Raw genomic sequence first — 27,178 nt, 5'->3', positions numbered from 1 at the left:
GTGTCACCAGCCAGTTGGGGACCAGTTTTTCACATGTAAACTAAAGCCTCAGAAAACTTACATCTTATATGGCCAACCCTGCCTCTGACAAGAATAATGGTTACAACAAGTCAAACAGTCAATTAGCCAACTCAGATTTGCACCTTGTAGAATGGTACCTAGTAGAAAGTTAATACATGTCACAGGGTTCAGTGGTGTTTTAACAATGGCTCTTGTAAATCCAAGCCCCACATGAGAAAGCATGCTGGAACAACATCATAATACCTTTGGTCCAATTTCAAACAAAGGCTACGGGAAAAAGCTTTAATAACACAGTCCATGTGATTTTATGGGCAACCAATTAGCAGATTAGTGAATCATTTAACTTTCTTTACTCAATTCCACTCAGAAAGATAAATCCAAAAATGCAACCTCTTATACTGACCAACATAACTAAGTACAAATGAAGTCAATGGTGTGCCCCATTAGCATGCTGCCGTGTGTGTCAGTAAGACAAGCCCTCCCCGCCCAGCCCTGGCAAACAGATAAATGATTGTGCACTGCGTGATGATACCTTTAGGTGAGAACTTTGGTTCATGCAGTTGGCTGCCACAGACGTTGCACCCAAAACCCGCAGCCCTGGCACCCAAAGTCAGTCAGCGGTGGTAGCTCCTGGTTTCAGCCGTGCTCCTTCCACAAGACCAGGTGAATACTGTGGTCAGGCATGCTGGTGGCGAAAACTAAGCCCGAGTCATTGTGCCCGTCTAGTCCATTCAGCCAGGAGGCTTCGCCTGCCAGGAAGCTGGAGCCTCTCTTTGACTTCCTGTACTCTGGCAGAGGCCAGCGGCTGATTAGGCGCTCTGTCCTCAAGTCCATGATATATAGGTAGTGGCTGTCAAACAGCAGGGCGAAGACATCGCCAAAGCCCAGCAAGGCCAGACTCGCCGCCTCAGGCGTCCTGATGACCCTACAAGAAGGGGAGGTTGGAGTCATGAGGCAGAAGGCTTTAGACACTTAAAACTCCCAAACAAATTTAGAGTCAGTAAGAATGTCTGATTAAAAAGGAAACTGTGAGGACAAAGATCACCCCACTTACAAAAAGCAGGGGTTTGATCACTTTGTAAAGACACAAAGTATCCATCCAGGTCTGAAAGGAGCCTACAGATAACTTAGCAATTTTTTTTTTCCTCCCTCCTTTTGGTTTTTCAAGACAGGGTTTCTCTGTGTAGCCTTGGCTGTCCTGGACTTGCATTGTAGACTAGGCTGGCCTCAAACTCATAGCAATCTGCCTCTGCCTCCTAAGTGCTGGGAATAAAGGCGGGTGCCACCATGCCCGGCCCAGCTGTGGATTGTTAAAGAGGCCATGTAAGTCACATGACTCAAGTTCAATCCTTGAAAGCCACATCAAAGGTCCCATGGAGTGGCGCACATTTGCCACCCCGTAAGGATTTATTTATTTATTTAATGTAAACGAGTGCTTTATCTACATGTACACGTACACACCAGAAGAGGGCATCAGATCACAGTATAGATGGTTGTGAGCCACCATGTGGTTGCTGGGAATTGAACTCAGGACCTCTGGAAGAGCAGACAGTGCTCTTAACCACTGAGCCATCTCTCCAGCTTAACATTCTTATTTTAAAAGTCATTTTATTCAATCATTTGCATTCTTATTTTTAAGACATTAGGCAAGGATTCACAATCTGTCAATTACCAGTGAAAACTAGAATGCAAGAGGTAGTTCCTACTAGTAGATACAAAAGCCTGATTCATCATCAGGGACATCCTGAAGTCTAGAACAAATCTAAAATCAAGAACCAAGTATTACCAAGTCTCTCATGCTGCAAGCAAAAGGCTTTTTCTCTAGAAATACTACTGGCTGGAGATACTAGAAATTTCCAATAATTTGTAAATATATATTAACAATGGATTCATAAATTTTTAGAAACAACTGGCTAATTCAGAAAAGCAGTCAGATTTCACAGAGTGGCAGTTTCCAGATATCGATGACAAAGGCACAGAAAGGGAGACCCAATGCATTAGCAGCACCAATGAAAAAAGAAAACAATGAACAATCAAAGCAGCATCCATGTGTCAAGCACAGGACTGACAAGAAAAGTCCGGTGATTTGTTACCAGGAAAAGAGCTGAGGTGGGGTCTACAACACTTCCCTACAACAGCCGCCTTAGGCTCCTTTGGTTGGGAGGTTAGTTTAGGTGTTAACCAGGACAGCAGCAACAGGCTTATGTCCAAGAAAGAGGCCAACTAGAATGGGGATGGCTGGTAACCAGGACAAGTAAGAACAGCAAAACAATATTAGCTAGAGCAGTGGTTCTCAACCTGTGGGTTGTAACCCCTGGTGGGCATTGATTTACATCAGAAAATGCAGATATTCACATTACAATTTCTGTTATGAAGTAGCAATGAAAATAATTTTATGGTTGGGGTCACCATAGCATGAGAAGAACTGTATTAAAGGGTCACAAAAACCAGGAAGATTGAGAACTACTGAGCTAGAAGGAAACAAAACAGGATGTCAGGGGCAGGGAAACAACACATTATTACTGTCAGCAGAGTATGTAGAGAAAGCCTGACATTACAAGTTTTAGAAAACAAAAGAACTAGGTTCAATGGAAACTAGGTTGTTTCAAAAGCTGAAGAGTTGAATTCCAAGATTAAAATACAATGTGGCAGAATAGAATACTGAACTTGACAGGCACTTCAGAAGTAAAAACAGAAATCCTTCCTAGTCCTGGGCCCTGGTGGCGCACACCTTTAAACCTAGCACTCAGGAGGGGGAGTCAGGAAAATCTGAGTTGAGGCCATCCTGGTATACAGTGTGAGTTCCAAAAATGCCAAGGCTACATAGAGAAGCCCTGTCCTAAAAACCAAGAGACAAAAGGCCTACTGGCTGTCTGGGTCCTGGACTGAGTAACCCTTCCTGTTCCAGACACAGGGACTCTTCAGTTAAAGTGCACACCTTGTTGCCATCTGTGCTCTGTATTTTGTGGGTATTTTGTTGTTTTAGTTAGCTTCAAGATTTGTGCTAGAATTTCAAAATGGTTTCCTTTATTTGTGTTAGGAGGTGGAAAAAACAGAGATAAAATTGTTCCTTTTAACTTTAAACTTTATCAGCAAACAATCATGCAGGTTCACTATTAGTTCGTATGTCCAAGCTCTAAAACATCATTCTAGGACTCCTTAGAGACGCTGTTCTGGGCAGGAAGCACTGAAACAATGACCCCGCTGTCCACCTTACCTTTACAGCCTTCCCCAGAAGTACAGCTCAAATAAAAGCAAAATTCAGCTGAAAAGGATGTGGCTTCTCTTACAGTTAACGGTACACACCCCACCCCCACCCGTCATAACAACTTGTACAAGTCAGTTTTCTCCCTCCACCTTTTGGGTTCTAGAAATTAAACTCGTGTGGTCAGGTTTGATAGTAAGACTTTTACCCCCTCTGCTACCTCATTGCTTCTGTGTTTCTTGACATACGAATTCACATAGTTTACCTTCAACTTTTTAAACTATGTAGCTTAAGAATGGCTCTGAACTCCAGATTCTCCAGCCCACACCTGCCAAGTGCTGAGACTACAGTGTCCACAACACTGGCTTGGGTTCTTTTCAAAGTTTCTTTCCTCACTTTTAATGCCCCTGGTTTCCTAGTACACTGTGCCTACTGAATAATATAGCTGTGGCTGGATGAATGCTGGACAAGGAGGAGATGTGGAATATAGGGCTTGTGCCATGACTCATTTTTAGGCTGCTTTTGACCTTTTTCTCAAAGCACAATCTATGAATGATTCTAACATATCTGAAACCTAATTAATTATCCTATGACTCAGACACAAATGAAGCTGTAGCTGAGACCAGAGTGATGATGAAGCTCATCAAAGTCCTATGAGTGTAATCAGCTCCCATAGAAGGCTGACTCTGAATGCATTTGTATATATAAACAACAACAGCAATGCTCAGTGCTGTGGAGCACTAACTGAATTGTTAATACGTGTGCAGTACGAGAGACTACATTCAAGCATGCCAACATAAACTCCAGTTCCTAGGAAGGGGTCAGCAGTATTCAGTGGGACACAAAATTAGCATTGAAACTCTTACATAAAATTTCTTCAGAGGGAAATGAACCATAGTTTGGTCAGTAGTCAACTGAAGGCCACTTATTGACTAGACTCCTCTGGGAGTCAGGAGCAGACAGCAATGCAGAAGTGCAACTGACAATGAAGTAGAACTTAAAATATTAGACTAGACTGGGCATGGCGGTTCATGCCTTTAATCCCAGCATTTGGGAGGTAAAGACAGGTGTATTCCTAAATCCAAGGCCAGCCTGGTCTAAAGAGCTAGTTCCAGGACAGCCAGGGCTACACAGAGACACTCTGTCTTGAACCCCTGATCCCCCTGCCCCAAAAATAGACCTAAAGGAGGTTGGAAAGGTCTTCTCTTCTATGCCTCTCATTTACCAGAAAATAGATTTTGAATCCAGAAAGGGAGGATCATGATCAGATCATGATTCCGAGTAAAGGAGGGATGAGAACTTGATCTTCAGGGTTCAGCATATGACCCTCACGCGGCTCTAAAACATTTGCCTGAGAGCTGTTGTTAATTGATGCAGTACTTTCCAAAAGAAGACACTGACTGCACACTCAGATAGTCAGTCTTTTCTTTACACTACTGAACTGTACAGACTTTCAAAGACAGAGCACATAGCCGGCCCAAGGAAACATTACCTGAGAATATCATAACTGGCGAAGTCCCACTGGTACAGACCAAGGGCTGAACTACAGACAATGTACTTTCCATCAAAATGAAGTCTTGGCTGCAAACAGATACTTCTATCCTCAGAGACAGACAATGTCTTTAAGCACTTACAGTTGATTTCTCTTCCAATTGGCCAAATCTTAAAAAAAAAAAAAAAAGGAAGATGATTATACTAAAGAAAAACTTAGCTGGGCAGTAGTGGCACACGCCTTTAATCCCAGCACTTGGGAGGTAGAGGCAGGTGGATCTCTATGAGTTCAAGGCCAGCCTGCTCTACAGAGTGAGTTCCAGAACAGCCAAGGCTACAGAGAAACCCTGTCAGAAAAAAAAAAGAAAAGAAAAGCTAGGGCTTATATACAGTGCGGCTTGAAGAAAAAAAAAAGTGGCACCTGCTAACAGACACAAAGGAAATACATACCAAGACTCACAGGCTTAAGTCTGGATTCTATGTGATTTTAGATAAAATAACCTTTTTGAATGAAGATAATGCCCACCACAAATATGGCTTAAGATTTCAATTAAAATATAATTGTCAAAAGCACAGAAACACGAGTGTCTTGTAAATTCTTGGCAAACTGTTAACATTTCTTTTTTATAGTTTAGATCTTAGAACTGAGGAAGGTAGGAAGCATGAACTTTAAGAGCGCACGCCTTTAATCACAGCACTTGGGAGGCAGAGGTGGGTGGATTGCTGTGAGTTTGAGGCCAACCTGATCTACAGAGTGAGTCCAGGACAACCAAGGCTACACAGAGAAACCCTGCCCTGAAAAACCAAAAAAGAAAAGTCTTAGTACTTAGCATGCTGAGGCAGGAGGATTATAAATTTGAGGTCAGTATGAGCTACATGGTTGAGCCCTCTCAACATTAAAAAACAAAAACAAAGAAAACCCAAAACTCAGTAAGAACACGTGAAAAACAATTTTCTGTGCTTTCTCTTTTGTATGTGTATATGCCAGTGTTTGTATACCGGTATGAGTTCATGTGGAAACCTGCGGTTGATGTTGGGAGTTTTCCTCAATCAGTCTATTTTCTGAGATGGGGGTCTCTCACAGAATCTGCAGCTCATCAATTTGGCTGCACTGCTGGACGGCAAGTCCCAGGAATCTTATCTCTGCTTCCCCAGCACTGGGATTACAGGTGTGTGCCACCATTCCTAGCCTTTTTAATGGATGCTGGAAATCAAAATCCAGGTACTGACTCTCACTAGCCTCCTGGACTTAGTTCATTTACAAATTACAGAAACTGCCCAACATACAGAGGTATGACATAACCACCTCCAATGGGTGTAAGATAACTTGAACTGCCAGAAAGTGGTGACACAGGCCTTGAAGGGGAAGCAGAGTCAGGTGGATCTCTGGGAGGCCAGCCTGGTCTATAGCGTGAATTCCAGGACAGTCAAGGCTGTCTTGTGGGGGGGGGGGAGTTGATTTGGACTAAGACCTCTCCCTGGCAACAGTCGGTTCCTTTTGTTTACCTTTTTAGTTCTTATATGCTAATTTTTCTTTGATGAGATAAATTACAGAGGGAGAAGACTTACCTTGATCTCGTATTTGTCCGCACTTAAGAGGATGTAGTCTCCAGGGCTGTGCAAGAGAGACTTGACTTTGCACTTCTGCAAAACCACCTATAAGCAGAAGCATTCTCCATTATTCAGAGACCCTTTCACTTTGTTCCTTTGCTACTTTAAATTGTTTTTAAATTATAATATGAAACTGAGCTTTATTGATAATAGAATATATAATGTGGAATTTAAAAAAGAAAAATAACGTGGAATTCTATTAGGTTAACTCCTAACAGTTTTACTACCACCAGATTCTGAAGCTAGCTGTATCTTAATGATGTTGGGACATTTGATCTTGTTTGTTTTTCTTTTTCTTTCTTGACAGGGGTTCTCTGTGTAGCCTTGGCTGTTTTGGAACTCACTCTGTAGATCAGGCTAGCTCTAACTCAGAGACCTCTGCGTCCTGAGTGCTGGGATTACAGGCGTGTGCCATCACCACCAGGTGGAAGCATGTGATCTTATCTTTAGTTTGGAAGTACTAACATCAGCACTAATTTTTTAAATCATAAGGTGTGGACTTGGAATGTAGCATGGTGAAATACTTGCCCACCATGTACAAGGCCGCAGTTTAACCTCCAGTAATGCATTCCCTTCATTATGTATGACTGCTGTTATTAGACACAGACACACATATACATGCACAGTGTGACTTAAATTTAAGGAGCTACGTGTGGCAGTGCATGCCTTTAATTTCAGCATGTGGAAGGCAAAAACATGCAGATCTGTGTGAGAACAATCCCAACATGACATGCATAGTGAGTCCAGGTCAACCAGGGCTACCGAAAAAGACCTAGTACTCAAAATTAACAAATAAATAAGAAACAGAAAAATGTTTCTAAGTGTGTGTACAATATAGGAGAAAACACCAGACTCAGATAAGAATCTGATACCTGGTCTCAGAGCTCTGGTAACTATGCAGGCCTGGAAGAGACCAGGCAGCTGGTGGTCATTTAGTGCTGGGAACTGAACCCAGAGCCTCCCACCAAGCTGCATTCCAGTTTACTCATTTGTACGATATGAGTCACTATGCCTATTACCTTACTTCATATAAATGCAGTGAAAATCAAATAGAACTGTGCAAACATAGTAACAGGAAAAGGTAAAATTCCATAGCACTCTGAGTCATCTGGTATTGTTACGTCATAGTAACCTTTAAGTCAGTACACTCAGAGGCCTGAGCTATATGCACCCACACCTGGCAGACCTGCTGGCAAGCATCGGGCACCTCTGTTCAGTGCTGCCCCAATATCTTGGTTAATGTGCTTAAGAATTTAATAATAGATGATGGAATTCAGGTCATAAAAGGAGGAGGAAGGAACATCACAGGCAGAATTCTGAGCCCATATCTACTAGAGCTGCCTATACAACGTCTCTATTAAATAAGTGAACATGCCCAGTAGTTACCTATCTTCTCACAAATTACCCTGTCTTTACTTTTACATATTCAGAGAAAATTTTAGATTGCCCATCCAACCTAAAACCTGGGAGTCATCTGCTTTTTTCTTTTTTTTGGGCAGGGGCAGGGGCGGGGGGAGTGTTGGGAGGTGGTTCTGAGACAGAACCGCCTCTGCCTCCTAAGTGCTGGGATTAAGGGTGTGCAGCACCATACCAGGGCCTTTTTTTTTTTTTTTTTTTTTTCCAGACAGAGTCTCTCTGTGTAGCTCTGGCTGTCCTAGGCTCACTTTGTAGACAAGGTTGGTCTTGAACTCACAGCATTCCGCTTGCCTCTGCCTCCTGAGTGCTGGGATTAAAGGCGTGAGCCACCACAGCTATATGAATGAGTAACTTTAGGTGGCTTTATCTTAAAAATAGATCCATCAGAGCCAGGCGTGGTATCGCATGCCTTTAATCCCAGTGCTTGGGAGGCAGAGGCAGAGGCAGGTGGATCTCTGTGAGTTCAAGGCCAACATGGCCTACAAAAAGATTCCAGGACAGCCAGGGCTATTACACAGAGAAACCCTGTCTCAAAAAACCAAAGAGAGGAAAAAAAAAAAAAAAACAACAAAAAAAAACAGATCCATCATGCATTGCCACCCAAATCTAAGCCTAACTGGGCATCTTGTGTCTGTCAGTGTTTCTCGTTGCCAGTTTTCCACACTTAACTAGTGTTTCTCATACATAAATCATAGCAGACCCTAAACCGTAACTGCCAGTAGTTTTCCCAATACACTTCTAGTATCTAACATTACTCTGACCACTAGCTCATGTACAAAGCCAGCTCTCCCCTCTGTAGCACAGCTGCACAGATGCTTTCCGAGCCCTGAGCACATGTACGTGGATCACACTGTCTGGAATGATCGTTTAGTCACCTTGTTTGCCCTTCTCAGAAAGCGTCTCCTAATTAGTTCCTAGACTTTCTGATACTACACTATACTTCTCCTTCGCAGAATTTAGTTAAACAGACTTATTTGTGACATTGCTACTTAATAACTATTTCTATGAGTTTAAAATGCATCATATCAGGCCAAGGCCTATTGTGTTTACTCTTACATTCCCAGCTTCTTGGAAAACAGCATAATGAGCATAAGAAAAGTATGTCTGCATAAGATATCTGCCACTAATACTGCATTTGAAACAGTGATTCTGTTTTGAAAACAAGAAAACATCACAATATTCTGTTAAAGCCTCATTTTTCTTCTTTGCTCCCCTATAGTTTGTCAAGGAGGTGCTGAGTTAGATCACAGAACCACTCAGCTCCACACTGCTCTTCCCTAGCTCACATTTGCAAACTTCACTGTTTTGTTGGTGGTTATAGTGGTTTTGTTTAGTCGTTTCTGTTGGGTTGTGTATGTGTATGGGGGTGCAGGGGGCTGCATTTAGTTGTGAAGATCAAACCCAGAGCCTCATGCTAGGTAAGCAGTCTACCATTGAGTTATACCCCTAACTTGCAACACTTATTTTTTGTTTAATGTTTGTTTGTTTTGAGACAGGGTTTCTCTGTGTAGCCTTGACTGCCCTGGAACTCCCTCTGTAGACCAGGCTGGCCTTGAACTCACAAAGACCCGTATGCATCTGCCTCCCAAGTGCTGGGATTGAAGTCGTGCATCACCATCACTCAGTTCAGTTAGTTTCCAAAATGAGAATTATAGTGCTGAATCAAAGAGGGTATCTTTATGTAGCCCAGGGCTGGCCTTGTACTCATGGTATTTCTGTGCCAGCCTTTTAAGTGCCAGGGTTACAGACATGTATCACTACTTCCAGATAATCTGCGGGATTATGTAAGTGACCTTTACTTGCTGATCACTACTGTTTACCACCATGCTCTGTGACAGCATCTATTTGGCTACAATTCATCTGCAATGTACACAAAGTCTACCATGCTCCATTTCCCACCAGTGTGGAGCCTGACACCAAAGATATTCCTTTGTCTTCCTACCTTGGTGACCCATTCAGTATGCCCAGTGAGGGTGTTCAGGCATGTCCCAGCAGATAAAGCCCATACTTTCACAGCGAAGTCCGCAGAGCCACTCACCAGAATATCCAGTTCATCACTGTAGTCCACACTGAACACTAGTGCACACAACACAATCAGAGTTAAAACATGCTTCACTATCAATGGATCTTTGTAAAAACAGTAGCATATATTCTCCTAGACATCCAAATACATAACTTCCTAACCAGAGCACAGTAATTGAGCTACTAAACCGATTTTATGATATAAAGAAAACCTATTTCAAAACTCTTATTACTATTATTTATCCTAAGGTAGAGAAATCTTAGAGGGTAACTCAGAGAAAGCTCCCTTCTATTGGTGTCGGCTTCAGTGTGATGGAAATGAAGGCATCCTGTTTTTAAGGCTGCTTGCTTGACACCACACCCACTTTATGTAGTTTATGGGAAAACACCAGCAGAGGCAACCCTTTTAAGACCTGATAGCAAGGTAAAAATGAGAACAAAACAAGCTGCAGAATAGCACCCAGGATCCAGAAAGTCCAGGGAAGAGAAAAACAAGGTTCAGGATAAGTTAATATTCAGTGATATTCAGGATGTTTTTAAATATTACCAAACTCAAAAGGACATTGGGGACCTAGAGATGCTTCTAGAAACTCTGAGGAACAAGTTTTGGGTTTTATTGTTTCGGTTTTTTTTTTTTTTTTTTTTTTTTTTTTGAGACATGGTCTCTCTGTGTAGCCTTGGCTGTCCTGGACTCACTCTGGAGACCGCCTGGCAAACCACAGATTTCTAAACAAGTAAGAGCAGACTAAAAATAAATAAATGAGTTTGATTGTGTGAGGAAGTGGTTTTAATAAAAGAGTTAAGTTTAAAAGAATACTAAGCACAACATAAGGAACTTAAGGAACGTAAGATAGGCTCATAAATACGAATGTAGAGGAATGTTAATTCAGAACATGGTTGTTCTGGCAAAAGATCACATCCAAAGATCTTCTGGGTCTGTGTGATCTGTGTGATCCGGCTGGAACACAAATACACCTTCAATCCAGGAGAGAGGCAAACAGATCTGAGTTCAAGGCCAGCCTGGTATAGAGCACATATCAGGTCAAGAAAAGCTTAGATCCAGGGGTGATGGTATCTTTAATCCCAAACAATGAAGGTAAAGTTAGTTTGTAAAAGGAAACACCTGTGTTTGAAAATGATGTCTAGCCGGGCGGTGGTGGCGCACACCTTTAATCCCAGCACTTGGGAGGCAGAGGCAGGTGGATCGCTGTGAGTTCGAGGCCAGCCTGGTCTACAAAGTGAGTCCAGGACAGCCAAGGCTACACAGAGAAACCCTGAAAAAGAAAAAGAAAAAGGAAAAGAAAAAAAAAAAAATGAAGCCTAATTGGGCAGCAGAAAAGGTGATAAACCAGATAAGATTTGATAGAATAGGATGTGCCTGTTCTCTCCTGAGAAAGGAGAGGAAAGGGAAGCTACTTAAGAGGTAGTTTTACCAGGACAGTAATAGAGAGATGGGTTGTAGAGATGGAACAGACCAGAAAATAAGAAGAAGCCAGAAGGTTAGAGCAGATTGCTGAGTTAGTTTGAGGCCAAGCAGAGCAATTCTGGGCCAAGAGAGAAGTGAGATTAAATAAGTCAGCTGGGAGAAGAGTTTTTTTTTTTTTTTTGGTTTTTTGAGACAGGGTTTCTCTGTGTAGCCTTGGCTGTCCTGGACTCGCTTTGTAGACCAGGCTGGCCTCGAACTCACAGCGATCCGCCTGCCTCTGCCTCCCGAGTGCTGGGATTAAAGGCATGCGCCACCACGCCCGGCTTTTTGGGAGAAGAGTTTTAAGTCAGAAAAGCTGAGTTGAACCAGCCAGCCTAGAGCTCAGAAAGAACAAGAAAGAGTGAATGAGCTTATTAAGCAGAGGCTGAAAACATTCTAGGCCTAGATTAGATTGTATGGAGGTTAGAAGCTTCCAGGACTAGGTCTAGGTTAGCGGGAGGAGACATGAAGCCTCCCAGACAATTGAACAAGGAAAATAAAAGTTACTTTAACACTTTACAATTGAGATTTCTTTCATGTTACCCCAGGGTGCTGCTTGTTTTATTCACTTAGTAGCCAGGCACTAACTGTGTGTACTCTGAAGGTCATACAATCCATGAACTACCTTCTGCCCAGCGGTTTTCTAGCTCTAAATCTATAAATGTCCGAATGTCTAAGTGTGACAGTATGGAATCCACTAAAAACAAATACGACAGTGCAGCAAGGGAAATGAACTGAGAGAGGACAGCTACTTCTTCCAGAATACAGGCACACAAAAGAGTGCTTCAAAGGCCAAGGAAAAGTAAAACTATGGAAAAGGTTCCAAGTATAAGTAACTGAAATGCAGGGAAATAGCTGCAATGGTTAAGAAGAGAAAATGGCAGGTTAAAGCAAGTTTTTAAAAAAAGGAAAAAAGAAAAAAACCTAAAATAAAATGTTTAACTCTTAGTCTTAAGAGGCATGGCTAAAGTAATTGCAAAGACCCTTGAAAAAGCAGAACACACCAGCTCCCGTGTGCCCCCGGAAGTGTTGGGTCCTGGCTCCAGAACTCCATTCCCAGCAGGCCACGGTGTTGTCAAAGGAGCCTGTCACAAGCTTCTGTTCATCGAACTTGACAGCTGCACAAGTGTGGGTCTGGATGCCGTAAACACACTGTCCTGTGCTTACATCCCACAGCTTTGCAGACAAGTCATCTGACCCTTGAAGAGAAAAACCAGGAAGGTTAGTATGACCTAGATGCCTCGAAGAAGGAAACGCATTACCCCAAGAGGCTCTCCGTAGTTCTCTCTGTAGTACTCATTACCCCAAGAGGCTCTCCATAGTTCCCTCTGTAGTACCTCCACTTTAAGGCTAAGAAAGCCAAACCACAGACAGGATAATGTGACTTGCTGGGCCTCAAAGTGGCATTAGATTTACCAGGACAGAACCCAAGCTTGTTGTTTTCCCTTTATCTTCTGGGTTATAGATGGATATTAAAATATCCCTTCATGCCTCCACTTGAAACAGTTCATAAGTCTCTGGCTATTAAGGACTTTCAGATTTGATTAGGTTTGTCTTACACTTGCGTGCTTCTCCACTCACTACCCCACAGTCCCAAGTTACAAGGAATGCTAACTAGGAAAGCACAATGCATTCTAAGAGTTAAGGATAAAGTTTAGCCTCAGGTCATTGGATAACTTAAGTAATTTCTTGAGCCTCCTTGAAAGATGTCAAAAGGAACCTCAATGGATAGTAAGGATAAGGGAATGGAGGAGGCCCTGAGTGTGTGAGGGCCTAAATGGATGTGTATTTTGACATGATCAAGGCCTGTTGATGACTCCAAGACCAATTGGCCGAGAGTGAATTGGCAAAACCATTAGGCATTCGGGCCAGGCTAAAAGGGACAGCAAAGGTTTCCTTGGGAATGAGTATGACTCTTTACAGACAGACTGATCAATGTCTGCAGAGCCTAAATAGTACAGCTTCTTCCTCCCAGCTGTTAACAGTCACCTGAGTAACCCTGCCCGTCAGAACTCCACCTGATCCCAGTCTCATTGTATGTGCATCTGTTCTTTCTTCAGGGTTCCCAGCCCCAAGGATGTAGGTCACAGCATGGCCTCTGATGAAAAGGTTACACTAATGATGGTGGTAATTCAGGAGCTTTTATTTATCTTGGAGTCCCAAATATTAAATACCAGACATAAGAATTCTCCCTTAGCGGCTGGAGAGATGGTTCCAAGGTTCAGAGCAAATACTATTTTGGTCTGGGTTCAATTCCCAGTGCCCACATGGTGGGGCACAACCATTTACAACTCTAGTTTGAGGGGATTTGACACCCATCTGGCTTCTGAGGGCACAAAACATATAGATATAGATACAGGCAGAACTCATACACATAAAAAAATTCCAACAGGGCAGTGGTGGCATGCACCTTTAATCCCAGCACTTGGGAGGCAGAGGCAGGTGCATCTGGAATTTCAAGGCCAGCCTAGTCTACAGAGCAAGTTCCAGGACAGCCAAGGCTACACAGAGAAACCCTGTTGGTGGGGGAAAAGGGGGTCGGAGTTCACCTTTAATCAAGAGCCAGTGTCTCAGAGGATGGCTTAAATAACCATTACTTGCCAGGGACTATGGGCAAGATTTCCATGTGGAGCTGTTTAGATCTCCATTTTCTCTCGGGTTTGCTGATGGTTGTGATGGACATGGGAGACTTTGAGGATCACCAAAGGATCTTTATTGGAACACAGAGAGCACTGAGGGCACTGCTCAGTGGTGGAATGCTGGTGCAGCGTTACCAGTTCTACCCCAAATCACAAAAGAAAGAAACAAAGACAAATCTCATACAAACAGGAAGCTAAAGCATTCTAGCCTGGAGTTGTGGACCACAGCCCTATAATCTTAGAAAGGGTGTCAGGCAAATCTCCATCATCACTAACACTCTTGAGAACCAGAGGTCAGCAACATTGTACCCAATAGAGACCATATAGAATTTGTCTTCCAATAGTTACTTAGAAAAATGAAAAATGTATTTTGTTTAATTCAATTTGTCAAAAAGTATTAATACTTCAACATATAACAAATAAAGTATTAACGTGACACTGTTTGTTCTTTTATTTTCCAAGTCTTTTAATTCTGGTATTTCCCATTTCATACCTCAATCTAGACAAGTTCAGGAACCCAACAGAGGCCATGGCTCCTGTGCAACACAGCAGAGCACAAAAAGATGGAGGTCCTTCTGATCTGCTGTCAGTGTTGAACTGGTAATTTCATTCAGTTAACATGGGAGTGTAAGATGGCTACCACAGGCAGGAGCCCCCCTCCTCCTCTCATGGCCCTTATTCTGACATGTAAATACACAATATCACTCACACAGTCACTAGTGGGAAACCACAACCCCACAGCAAATGCAAGGACATACAATGTTTCAGATGAAGTCTCCTGGGATTATAGCTGTGCTTCATAGCCTGGCAGGTGTCCCATAACATGCCTCAGGCTTGGGCACAGCTGCTCCTCAACTATGCTCCAGTTCTTCTTTTAAGCCAAACTTTGGTGTGTTTGAGGAAAAGATTTTATAGCTTAAAAAAGAATTTTTTTTTCAAGTTTTAACTCACTTTAATGATAAGGATGGAGCTGGCAAGATGACTCAGAAGGTGAGGGCAAAGAGTGCTATATACCCTTTAATATGTAGGGCAATGCACAGCAGAATTGTCTTCCACTTTGCAAGGCACTCATAATGGTTCTGCCAGATATTTTAACGTGAAAACCTTACTTTTGGAAAAAGGAGAACTCAAACTAAACAGGCCACTGAAGAGTTCCAAACCAGAAAAATAACTCCTAGGTTTATTCAGCAATACATAGAGAGGTCACAACAGCTATGGCAGATGGGGACCAGAGGTAGAACTTGCAAGCACTGTCTACATGGAGTTGGCTTTGCAGGGCTGCAGAATGCAAGAATTATGGGGTCACAGAAATTCACCAAAAGGTTCCAGAAAAAAATTCTGAAACCAAGCATTTTGTGGAGGGGTCTGATTTTCCTGCTAGGAGGCCTTGAGAAGTCAAGCCCACTGCCTACTTCACAGATGTGAGATGCCCATGTTAGATACTAGAGAATCACATGGTCTCTAGCCATGTGCAAACAGCACCCCTGGGTGCTGGCTTCTGCATTGTCCTGTCAGTCTGCAGGCAGCAGGAAAGCAAGGTCAACAAGATGATGTTCCTTCTGGAGAAAGCACATGAGCAACAGTGAATGGCACCATCCAATAAACACTTTGTATAAAATCAAACTTTTCCCTAATATAGGAATTATTTGTTCCTCTGAGAAATAAAGTTTCCCCACAAAACTTAATTAACTACCTTTTCTTTTTTGGTGGGGGTAGAGCTGGGGCATCAAACTAAAACTGTGCTCATACAAGGCTAGTGTTCTACTGAGCTGCACCCTCAGTCACACGCCCTCTTACTAGCACTGTTACAGCTCTCCTTTTCCTCACTCAGTCCAGAGGTTACAGCAGAGCTCATAGGCTGTACATTACTTACGTACAGTATTTCAACATTTAGATAAAGATGACTACTGAAAAAATAATCAGCACATTTCACAAAAAAATCTAGAGACTTCTCTTGTAAAGTCAGATTTAGCCGCCCACACCTGAATCCCACATGGTGATGATGCACTGCAGTGCTGCAGCAGCTGCACTCTGGAAAGGCAAGGACTGTGCCTTGGCACGGTCCTCAGGGAGACTTTCACCTATATTAAGTCATCTTCCTGATAGAGCATGTTTACCCTCTGAGCAAAGAACTGCCCTGCTTCTCTCATGTGTGCTCCCACATTGTTTTGAATAGCAGACACTTCATAAATAAGTAGCTATTGACTGTCACAAAGAACACTAGGTTCCTCTCTGATCATCTCAGAAATAAACTGCCTAATAGGCAGAGTTACCACTCTGCACACCGGGCCAGTTGTTAGCCTTCACCCTCTGACTGCTTTCTCAAGGTGCTAATCTGAGTCTCCATAAATTTACTGCCAAAATCAGGATTTCATAATTTCCCCACAGTGAAAACTGAAATTTGTTTCCCTCCCCCCACCCCCACCCCTCTTTTGAGACAGGGTTTCTTTGTGTAACAGCTCTGGCTGTCCTGGTGATTCTCTCTGAGTTGAAGGCCAGCCTGGTCTACAGAATGAGTTCCAGGACAGCCAGGGTTGTTACACAGAGAAATACTATCTTTAAAAAAACCAAAGCAGTCGCTGGGCAGTGGTGGCGCACACCTTTAATCCCAGCACTTGGGAGGCAGAGGCAGGCAGATAGCTGTGAGTTCAAGGCCAGCCTGGTCTACAAAGTGAGTCAAGGACAGCCAAGGCTACACAGAGAGACCCTGTCTCTAAAAACAAAGCAAAACAACAACAAAAAAAGCAGGGGCTAGAGAGATAGCGCATAGGTTAAGAGCACTGACTGGTCTTTCAGAGGTCCGGAGTTCAATTCCCAGCAACCACGTGGTGGCTCACAGCCATCTATGATGTATAATGCCCTCTTCTGGAGTGCAGGCAAACATGCAGGCAGAGCACTGTATACATAATAAATAAATCTTTTTAAAGCAAACAAGCAATAAACAAAAGAAACCTCCCCAAAAGAAAGCTAGAGGCAACTGTGAAGACATTTCAAGTATCCTCCAAGGCATCTTGTCCAAGAATAAGTTAACCCCCTGGGAAAGAAGGGGAAGAAGAAGGATGAAGGAAGAGGAGGAGGAGGAGGAGAAACAAAACAAAAACAACCAAACAAAAAACACCAGCAAGGGCTGGAGAGATGGCTCAGTGGTTAAGAGCGCCGCCTGCTCTTCCAAAGGTCATGAGTTCAATTGCCAGCAACCACATGGTGGCTCATAACCATCTGTAATGTGATAGGGTGCCCTCTTCTGGCTTGCAGGAGTACATGCAAGCAGAGCACTGTATACATAATAATAAGTAAATACATCTTTTAAAAAAAAAGCATTATTAAAAAAAAAAAAAAAAGCATTATTTAAAACAAAACAAAACAAAACAAAAACACCAGCAAGCAGCTAAGGGTGTTTAAAACACTGTGTCTTTCAGAATAGCTAGTAGGTAAGTTATTTCCAACCAAAGTTACTATTGTTTATCACATAATATAAAAGTGCCTAGTGGCACATCTCTGTAATCCCAGTACTCAGGGAGTCTGAGGCAGGAGTTCAAGGCTAGCCTGGTCTACAAAGGAAGTCCAGGACAGCTAAGGCCACACAGAGAAACTCTGGAAAAACTTAAGAACAAACAACAACAAAACCAAAACAAGAAAACCCTGTAGGGGGAATGGAAAAGCAGAAGTTCAGCCAGGGAAGTGTGTCCAATGAAAGAAAACTCAACTGGGAATACAAATGACTGGCTGAACTTCCCTAGTCAGTTTTTCAGGGATGCTAAGTTAGCACCCAATTTGATGATGTCATCTGCCACTATTCACTCAGAAGTCCCACTCTACAGGATTCTTTTAATTGGGAAAGTCGGCTGGCTGTCTCGGGGCTTTTCCTGGTGATTTCTGCTGGAAGTTTGTAAGCCTGCTCTTTGTTAAGTGTTATCTTGTGCTTGCTTTCCCAGGCAGGCTGTTCCTCTCTGTTAGGTGTCTGAAGTGTTCAATCTGATGGTGTTAACTATCTGTTGCTTTGTTCTACTGCTTGCTGCTTATTCTCTAACCTGTTGCTTGCCATAGACTTAATAAACTCATTTAAAACTGAAAGCACTGCTATGGTAGATTACTCTGTACAGAACAGCATGTCACACAGTCATTGAAAGCTTAGCCACGCCTTTCATCCCAGCACTCGGGAGGTAGAGGCAGGTGGATTGCTATGAGTTCAAGGCCAGCCTGGTCTATAAAGGGAGTCCAGGACAGCCAAGACTAACACACAGAGACCCTGTCTCCAAAAACAAAAAACATCCAGCTTGCTAGCAGCTGTTGGGAGAGTGAGCCCTGCACCTTACCTGGGCAGTCCAGTGGAGCTGGCCCTGATGGGAAAGGCTGATGGGAAAGCTGGTGGAGGGGGTAGCTTGTGTGCGGGGGTGATGCCCTCTACCTCCTTGCCCCGCGTCACCTGAGACAGTGAGGAGAGCTGTCCCTGTCCCTTGATGGCTGCAGTACTTGGGAGAGTGGGCATGTACCTCACCTGGGCAACACAGTGGAGCTGGCCCTGATGGGAAAGCACATGTGAGTTAGCCCCAAGGGTGTGAGAGTGGGAGAACTGGCAGCACTTGGGAGAGTCGGCCCTGAGCCTCGACTGGGCAGCACAGTGAAGGTAGTTCTGGAGGTGTGCGTAGGTGTGGGTGCTGGGGAGCCGGCCTTGAGGGCATGAGAATGGGAGAGCTGATGCTGCCTCCTGCTGATGGAGGTATTGGGTAGCCTAGCCAGAGCAGTGCTGGAGAGCTCACCCTAGTGGTGCAGATGCGAGATAGCCAGCAGGTGGCCAGCCAAGCTAGCACTCAGGCCCAGATCCAGGGCTTTGAGTTGGCCCACGCCCAAAACTACATCATCTGTGAACCGTTGGAGCATGTGAAAGCACTAGTCCTGCTGACCTAAAGCTGCAGTATTGCCACGACACAGGGCAACAGGATAACCAGGAGGAGTCTGGTGAAGATCCAGTATCAGTGGTGTCACAGAAGCCAGAGACCTCGAACCAGACCAATACCCACTGCAGTGAACATTCACAAGTGAAGGTGTGTGGACAGAGTGGCATACTAAGCTCCCATGGCAAAATGTTTTCTATGCTTTGGTGTATGTGTATGTGCATTTTATTTTCTTTCTGGGGCTAGGGGGACTTTACAAGGATGAGGGGATGGGGAGGGCATGATGTGAAACTCACAAAGAATCAATAAAAAGTTCAAAACAAAACAAAATCATCCAGCTGTCTTTGTTTCCATGTCCAAACTTTCAATATCCAATTCTTAGGATAACAGGATTTTAGAGCAAGGTAGGACTTTGTCCCTTCCCATTATTTTAAAGGCAAGGAAACAAACAGGTTAAATAATTCATCCAAAATGTTCTTGCTAGACCTAAAGTGATTTGGGTTTTGGTTTTTCTGTGTAGCCCTGGCTGTTCTGGAACTCATTCTATAGACCAGGCTGGCCTCACACTCAGAGATCTGCCTGCCTCTGCCTCCTGAGCACTGGGATTAAAGGTGAGTGTCATTACCACCTAGTGTAAAATAAAAAATTTTTGTTGTTGTTTTTTTTGTTTTTTCGAGACAGGGTCTCTCTATGTTAGCCTTGGCTGTCCTGGACTCGCTTTGTAGACCAGGTTGGCCTTGAACTCACAGTGATACTCTTGCTTCTGCCTCCAGAGTGCTGGGATTAAAGGCGTGCGCCACCACGCCCAGCAGAATAAAAATTTTTTTTTAATGATAAAATAAGAAACAAGAAGTATACCTTATAGTTTTCTGATTCATAATATACTTAAGAGAATATCTAAAGCTTTTCTCTCTACATTCTTTTTTGTTTTGTTTTTGTTTTTTGAGACAGAGTTTCTCTGTGTAGCCTTGGCTGTCCTAGACTCGCTTTGTAGACCAGGCTGGCCTCGAACTCATAGAGATCCACCTGCCTCTGCCTCCTTCTCATACATTCTTAAAGAAATGACTCTTCCAGAGAGAAGAGGAGCCAGGACATCTACTCAGAGGAAATGCCATTACAAATATCCTGTATAGCCAACACTTGCTCTTCTCAAGGTTTTTTGTTGTTGTTTTAGGGGGGATTCAAGAAAGCTCAAGGGGATCTTAAAAGGATTAATCCTTGTAAGTTATTAAAGAAAAGGACCATTGCTTCCCTCCCCCGCAGCCTTCCCAGGTCCCTTACCTGTACAGAGAAGTCCATCTTTGTAGTAAAGTGCATACACTCTGGCACTATGTCCAATTAATGACGAGGTCTCAAAGGCTTCATGGTCCTCCAATTGCTTCATCCTCAGAATAGCCTTCAAGTAAACCTTCTTCCAGTGCAATGCGTCCTGAACAGAATCATCTATCTGCCAGCCCAAATTTTTACATGCAGTCTGCCACACCTCTGTACAGGCACTTATCACCTTATTCCACTGCTTAGAGACTAGGCAGCATGTGAGTAAAGTCTGAGGATCAAGCCATTTTAACAAATAAAAACTGAGCTCCAGGGGAAGGAGTTTGAGGAAGTCCCGCTTGAGGAGAGTCTCCAGGTTATTGGAGAGGTGCCTGAGCTGGACCGCCCCACTCAGACTAATCAGGTGATCCAGAGTTTCATTTTTCTGCAAGTCCGTCAGAGAAAGAAATGTAACAGAAATGTTATCAAGCCATGTTTCAAAGTCCTTTCTCTCCATAAGGTTATGGAAATATTTACCTGTGGCACATCAAAATATTGTATTAGTTCTGTTCAAAAAGATTGTTCAAGCAAGACTGGTAATAAATGAAGTATTAAAAATTAGTGTAAAAATTGGCATTATAATTTTATGCTTAGTTACTTTACAGTTAATAAACTATATCTGAAAGCTTTCATGCACACAAAAGAAAATGTATCTAAGAAAACATACTTTAACAAATCATGATATATAAATGTGTCAGAGGAACTTATGTCAGTATGTGACGTAAGTTCTAACACATGCCACATGCATTGTCACCAAAAAGATCGGTAGAACATTCATTCATAAAGAGTGTGTTCTCATCTACATTCCATCCAAACCATTACAAAACTGCTTCCTTACTAAACACTCTACTTGGGAAATAATCACAAGACTAGCACTAGGATGTAACACACTCAAGGCAAATAACTGAAACTGTGACCTCTGCTAGACACAACCTGACCTGCCAACCCGTACCGCAGAGATGATGAACAGATGCTGAAGCAAACAGATGTGAAGAAGAAAGAAAAGCAGGCGTGGGATGAGCGGTGTGCAGCAGGCATTCTGCTGGCCATCTCCCTTTCAGGACTGCCTGTTAGAACACGGGCTACTACAGGCTGTGCACAGTTTGTCTTTATAAGCCTCACATAAGCTAGTGATAACTCTCAACTGTGTTCCCTAGAGCACCATGAGGGTCCTTGCAGCCTACAAGATAAAGCAAATTAATAATCCCCACAATGCTGGCACTGTGCAATGTGCCCACAATCCTGGCCTCTCAGAATCTCCCCTAAGAGGATCACAAGTTGGAGACCAACCTGGGCAATATAGCAACACATTTCAAATATACAAAGCAAAAAATCATCATCTGGATGCTCCAAAAAACTCATGTCATTTTCACTTCAGTGCCAAGAAGTTCACTAAGTAAATTGCCTGTGTCACAAAGCCAGTGAAGCAGCAGAACAGCATAGAGGCCTGTGCGCTCAAGATCGGTATAGCAGCTGCCACACCTATAATCCCAGCACCCATAAGCTGAAGTTGGGAGGATTGAAGGTTCAAGGCCAGCTTTGGCTATGTAGTTAGTTCAGCCTAACCTAGACTGTAAAAGCCATTGAAAGAGGGGGAGGAGAAGGAGGAAGAAAAAGCACTCCTGTCTCTCCTAAGAATTTAACCTGGAGCTGGGTGTGGTGGTGCATGCCTGTTTTCCCAGCACTCAGGAGGCAGAAGCAGGCAGATTTCTGTGAGTTCGAAGCTAGCCTGGTCTTACAAAGCGAGTCCAGGACAGAGAGACCCTATCTCAAAAAAGAAAAAGAAAAAAAAAAAAATTAACTTGGTAATAATATCTGCAGATACTATGTCTACCTGATTACACCATTTTTACCTTTTGGGAAAGTAATAAATATTCCAGGGCTAAATGGGACAAAGGAATTTTAAAGTACCTTATATTAGCATCAAGGTATCAACTTATTCTTTATATAATGAAGATTAACAGCTGGGGATGGTGGCACACACACCTTTAATCACAGAATTGGAGAGGCAAGGGCAGGTGGATCTCTATGGGCTTGAGGCTTGGACTACAGAGAGTTCCAGGACAGCCAGGGCTATACTGAGAAACTCTGTCTTGAAAAATAATAACAGTAGTAATGGTAATAATAAAGATTAAACTGATGGAAAGAGAAAAAATACCAATTAAAAGATTTGCTCTGTGTTGCTAGATGTTGATACTGGGTAATGGTTTCATGAGAACTAAAGTTTGATTTTTATTATATTCAGACAGTTCCATGACTTTTTTGGTGGTGATTGGTTTTTTTTCCTTTTCATTACTTACAGGATTGTCATCTAATTAAAAAAAAAAAAAGTTCAATCTGGAAAGAAATAAACTTCTTTCCTGACATGTTAGTCAAATCTCATCTTTCAACTTTGTTTGTGTAAATGGAGTAAAATCCAAGTTCCTAGTATCTAGTTTGCCAAGAACATTTCAGATAAAAAGCAGTATAGTAATAGAAGCAACCAAATGTTTCAATCACATCATCTCTACCTAACAGCCTGGGTTTCTGAAGATAATATTCAAAGTCCAGGGTTTGGGGCTAAAGGACATACTAATATGAAATATTATGAAAGACCTGGTCTACCTGCTAAAAGAATAAGCAGTTCACATAACTCCACCAACCATCATAACAACCAGCCTCTTCTGCCTGAACCGTAGCATGCCCGTCTGTAACACATCCAGAAACCCTGCTTTTAAGATGACTATTCACAAGACAGTGAGGCGGGCACCCGAGCTACTGGACATGCTCTCTTCACTTGCTTTTTTGCTAAGGTTATTATTTAGCTTGAGATGTCCTCAGACTCGGTATCCTCCTGCCCCTGCCTCCTGAGTGCCAGAATGACAGGTGTGTGCCACACAGAGCCTGTCTAAGATCATTTCACTATGCCAAGCATACTACTAAAGCCCACCAAGTTTTACTTTTCTAAAAGAATCAACTAATTTTGGAGGGGACTTTCTTAAAGGCACAGAGCTCAGCTGAACTTGTTCATCGAGTGTCTAGGAATACCATGTGCTGGCAGCACACCAAGGGAGGCTCAGGAAGTAGGAATTCAGTTCAAAAGGAGGAGGCGCTAAATCATAAGAGCACTCCTTCTAACAATGGAATAGCCAACTCTACAGTGCTGTTTCCCATTAGTGTGAAGGACAGGACAGCTGGACACAGAGGCAAGCTGGGATACATAAAAGAGCTAGACCAGTCAATTTTTTAGAAAGCTGATTCAGCCACTTCCTGTGTGATTGTGGGAATGCTCAACTAATGTCTAAGCTTTGGATTTACAAACAGAAGCGATCCTGACTTGGCAATGTGAGAATCAGAAACGAAGCAGAGACAGGGATATGACTTGAATGTCCTGGGTTCTCTTTTCTCTAGACATACCCCTTTCTGTCTTGCCCCCTCACCTTCCCCAGTGCAAACATTTAACTTGCTTTCCAGCCCTTAGCAGAAACAATCGCAAAGCTCTGAGGGGAAATATTCCTAAACTGGGAGACGGGAACATGAGTTTGGTTTCTGCTTCTAAACAATTATCATATTTATGTTGGTCCTAATGACTAAAGCAGTGCCTGCAAATATCACACCTGATCTTAGCACGGGTCATAGAAAATATAAGGACTACTGCCCTAAATAACAGAGACTCTATGGCTCCAGAGGTGGGGTGGCTCTCCCGGAGTCACACAGGGCACAGCGGCTCAATCTTGCCCAGCCTCCATCTTCCTAAAGCCAACGTTTCCACTCCTGCATCTTTTTACAGGCAAGGCATTGTGGGTGCAAAGTTTGAATATGCTCCTCCTCTTTCTACTCTGTATAACCGCACAGGTAAGGAATCAAAACTCGCAGCCTTTGAGATGGCTCAGTGGGTGAAAAGTGTTTGCTGCAAAACTGATGACCTGAGTTGGATGCCCAAAACCCACATAAAGTTGGAAGAAGAGAACTGACTCCATAAACACACACACACACACACACACACACACACACACACACACACGGTAGCATGTATATGCCCCCTCTAACGTCCTACATATATACACACACTAAAAATAATTTTTTAAATTTTTGGAAAAGTTATCTCCTTGCCTCCCCTTTCCTACAAAGTACACCCAGTTAAAAAGCACCGAGTGGTGATGTACATCTTTAATCCCAGCACTCAGAGGCAGAGGCAGGCACATCTCTTGTGAGTTCGAGGATAGCCTGGTGTACATAGTGAGTTCCAGCACAGCCAGAAAAAAAAGAAGCAGAGGCTTTGGAAATGTGTGCATGTGTGCACACACAAAGGCTTATGTGCACATAAAAATATTTTATGAATAGTCAGGAAACTGATTAAATGGGTTGCTTCCAGAGAGAGCTAGAGAGAAAAGGGATGAGGTCCCTTTTAGCAAAACATCTTTTTGTATTTAAAACCATGTGAATACACTATTTTAAAAATCTTTTTTTGCTTGTGAGATTTAGAAAATTGTTTTTCTTTTTCTTTCTTGAGACAGGCTTTTGCAGTGCAGGCCAGACTGATCTCCAATTCACAATTCTCCTGCGTCAGCTGCCTCAGTGCTGGGACTACTGGAGTCCACAACCACCTCTGGCCTAAAAGCCATTAGTTTGGAGACTACTTTTCCAAAGCTCTGAAAGAATACAAATAATGTTTAGAAAACACAGGCTCTGAAATTTCACTTGTTAGGTAATCATGGGCAAATCGTTTCATGTACTTCAAGCCAAATTTCTTCACTTGTCAACTGTAACCTGGTACTGTTTTACCTACAACAGCTTGTAAGGATTAAACAGGATAAAGCGTTCTGCACAGTATCTGGCACACTATCTGGCTTACAACAATAAATGCCAGTTACTGTTATAATGTAGCGTTAACACGGTCGTTTCTCCCTTTTCTTAAAAGCAGCATCCCAAATACACACCTGTTTTCAAGGCATACCCACAAGTACAGTTGTGCCTTCCTACACACTCTACAACGTTCTGCGTTTTATAAACCACCTGTCCACATTTCATCATCTTTCATCAAACTGATAGCCTGAAGGCATCAATGTTGTCATTTCGCAGCTAGGGAAACCGAGGCACCAGAAGACAGGAATTCTTAGGTCTAATTTTCTTGTCTCTAAAATTAACTCCGAGTCTCTCAGCCTATTCGTGACTCCCTTGGTCCCCTGCACCCGGAGCCGTGTTCCGCGCGGCACTGACCTGAGCGAGCGCCCCGGGGCCCGGGACCTCGCGCCGGGCTCACACCGACTAGGCGCGCTCGGGCCGCCAGAGCGTCGCAGCGGCCGGGTCCGCTCCGCAGCCATGGCGCCTGCGGGGAGAGGGAGAAGACAGGCCGAGGCGGCGGGTCAGCAACGCCGCAGGCGCCGGAGATTCCTGCCCAGCCCCGGCCCGGCAAAACGTGAATACAGACCTGGACCTACGGCCGCTGCTCTGGGTCCGCAGCCTCACAGGGGAGCGGCTTCCGGTGCTACCTGCGTCATCTCCGCGCGTCCCTCCGGCGCCCAACGTCGGGCGGAAGCGGCTATACTTCCGGTCCCAGCCGCCCGGAACGGGGGAAAGAATGGAAGGGGTGGTTGAAAGGGGCTGAATATGTGCGGTACCACCTGTCTGGCTTAGACTTGGTGATCCTGGCCTAAGGTCTTGTTTCTAGATTTGCACGGGGTGTTTTTTTCCTCATCCACCCTTGTTTTTCACCAAGTTAGGGGCAGTTTTTCTTTGGGGAGAGGAGGCTAAGGCTCCGACCTGAGATGTGTGTAAATTCAAACAACCCGTTGACACTTGATACATCCCAAACAGGGTTCTGGCCCAGATGAACAAATCCCTACCTGCGTGAGGTCTGCTTCTAGTGGTGGGAGGAAGACAACATGAATAACTAAGCAAAATAGGCGGTTCTTGCAAATGCTGTGGAGAACAAAACATTGTAAGGGAGCTGGGTAGGGGCAACCAAGTGAGGTAGGCTGCAATCACAGCATACGCAACACTGTGGCTAAAACGTAGTTACTCAATCAAGTAGACTACTATTGTCTGCAACACTTAAGCTACTTATGGACTGGCTTGGATCCTTTTGCTCTCCAGATAGAAATCATGGTTAGCAAGGAGGTCTTCAAATGCTGCTGTGGGAACGCTTTTTGTTGTCCTTCTTTTGGTTTATTTATTTGTTTTGTTTTGTTTTGTTTTGTTTTTTCGAGACAGAGTCTCTGTGTAGCCTTGGCTGTCCTGGACTCACTTTGTGGACCAGGCTGGTCTCGAACTCACAGCGATCCACCTGCCTCTGCCTCCCAAGTGCTGGGATTAAAGGCGTGCGCCACCACAGCCCCAGCATTGTTTTGTTTTTGAGACAAAGTTTCTCTGTGTAGTCCTGCCTGGCTTGAAACTCGCTCTGGCCTTGAATTCAAAGATCCACCTTGCCGCTGCCCTTCCTGACAGCTGGGGCTCACGGGCCTACCACCAGGGCATCAAGCAGACAGCTGGAAGAACTAGGAAGAACTGGGTGGTTGTTAACAGTTTCTATACAGGCCTTGAGTATCTGGACGCTTAGCTCTGCAAGGGTCACACCTCTTGTGTAAACCTAAGAAGTGGTAATTCCAGCTGGTTGCGGTGGTGCACACCCTTAATTCTAGCACTCGGGAGGCAGAGGCAGGCCGATCGCTGTGAGTCCGAGGCCAGCCTGTTCTACAAAGTGAGTCCAGGACAGCCAAGGCAACACAGAGAAACCCTGTCTCAAAATACTAAGAAGGAGGAAGAGGAGGAGGAGGAGGAGGAGGAGGAGGAGGAGGTAATTCCTTAGCCCTTAACACCTGCTACTGTTGTAGCTTTTGCCCCACAGTCCCTGAGAACCTTAGCTTTAAAGGCTTAACAGCCAAGCTGGGCATAGTGGCCCATGTGCGTAATCCCAGTACGTGGGAGGCAGAGGCAGGGGGATTAAAAGCTCAAGATCTACTGGGTGGGCGGGTCGGGGAGCAGGACCTGTAGTTTCTTTCTTTTCAGTTGTTAGAAACTTTGATCGGTCAGCCCTCTCTTGCCATGTATTTCTTCTGTCTCTCCTTTCCTGGCCACTCTGCTGCTGTTCCTTCAGCCACCAAACAGCTTGCTGCTTTCC

The 27,178-nt window shown here is 43.8% G+C and overlaps 1 protein-coding gene across 3 annotated transcripts; it reads right to left on the bottom strand.

Annotated features, from left to right (window-relative positions):
- Positions 1–187: 187 nt before the first annotated feature.
- On the bottom strand, positions 188–25,517 carry Fbxw2 (F-box and WD repeat domain containing 2). 3 transcript variants are annotated; one of them, XM_051167134.1, is made up of 8 exons: positions 25,490–25,517; positions 25,279–25,387; positions 20,047–20,556; positions 12,236–12,430; positions 9,687–9,820; positions 6,287–6,373; positions 4,719–4,888; positions 188–946 (listed from the first exon to the last, which is right to left on the bottom strand). In XM_051167134.1, the coding sequence occupies exons 3-8, from the start codon at positions 20,534–20,536 to the stop codon at positions 658–660; spliced, it is 1,365 nt and encodes a 454-aa protein (XP_051023091.1). In that variant the 5' UTR covers positions 20,537–20,556; positions 25,279–25,387; positions 25,490–25,517; the 3' UTR covers positions 188–657. The 3 variants fall into 3 exon arrangements, with proteins under 3 accessions (XP_051023091.1, XP_051023093.1, XP_051023092.1); XM_051167136.1 differs by lacking the exons at positions 25,279–25,387; positions 25,490–25,517 and adding an exon at positions 24,999–25,229; XM_051167135.1 differs by lacking the exon at positions 4,719–4,888 and having other exon boundaries at positions 841–946; positions 25,490–25,516.
- Positions 25,518–27,178: the final 1,661 nt, after the last annotated feature.

The sequence above is a fragment of the Acomys russatus genome, chromosome 24, assembly GCF_903995435.1.
Source record: "Acomys russatus chromosome 24, mAcoRus1.1, whole genome shotgun sequence".
In the NCBI taxonomy this organism is placed as follows: Eukaryota; Metazoa; Chordata; class Mammalia; order Rodentia; family Muridae; genus Acomys; species Acomys russatus.
The sequence above is the reverse complement of the archived record's forward strand: the minus strand, read 5'-3'. Positions and strand labels throughout refer to the sequence as shown.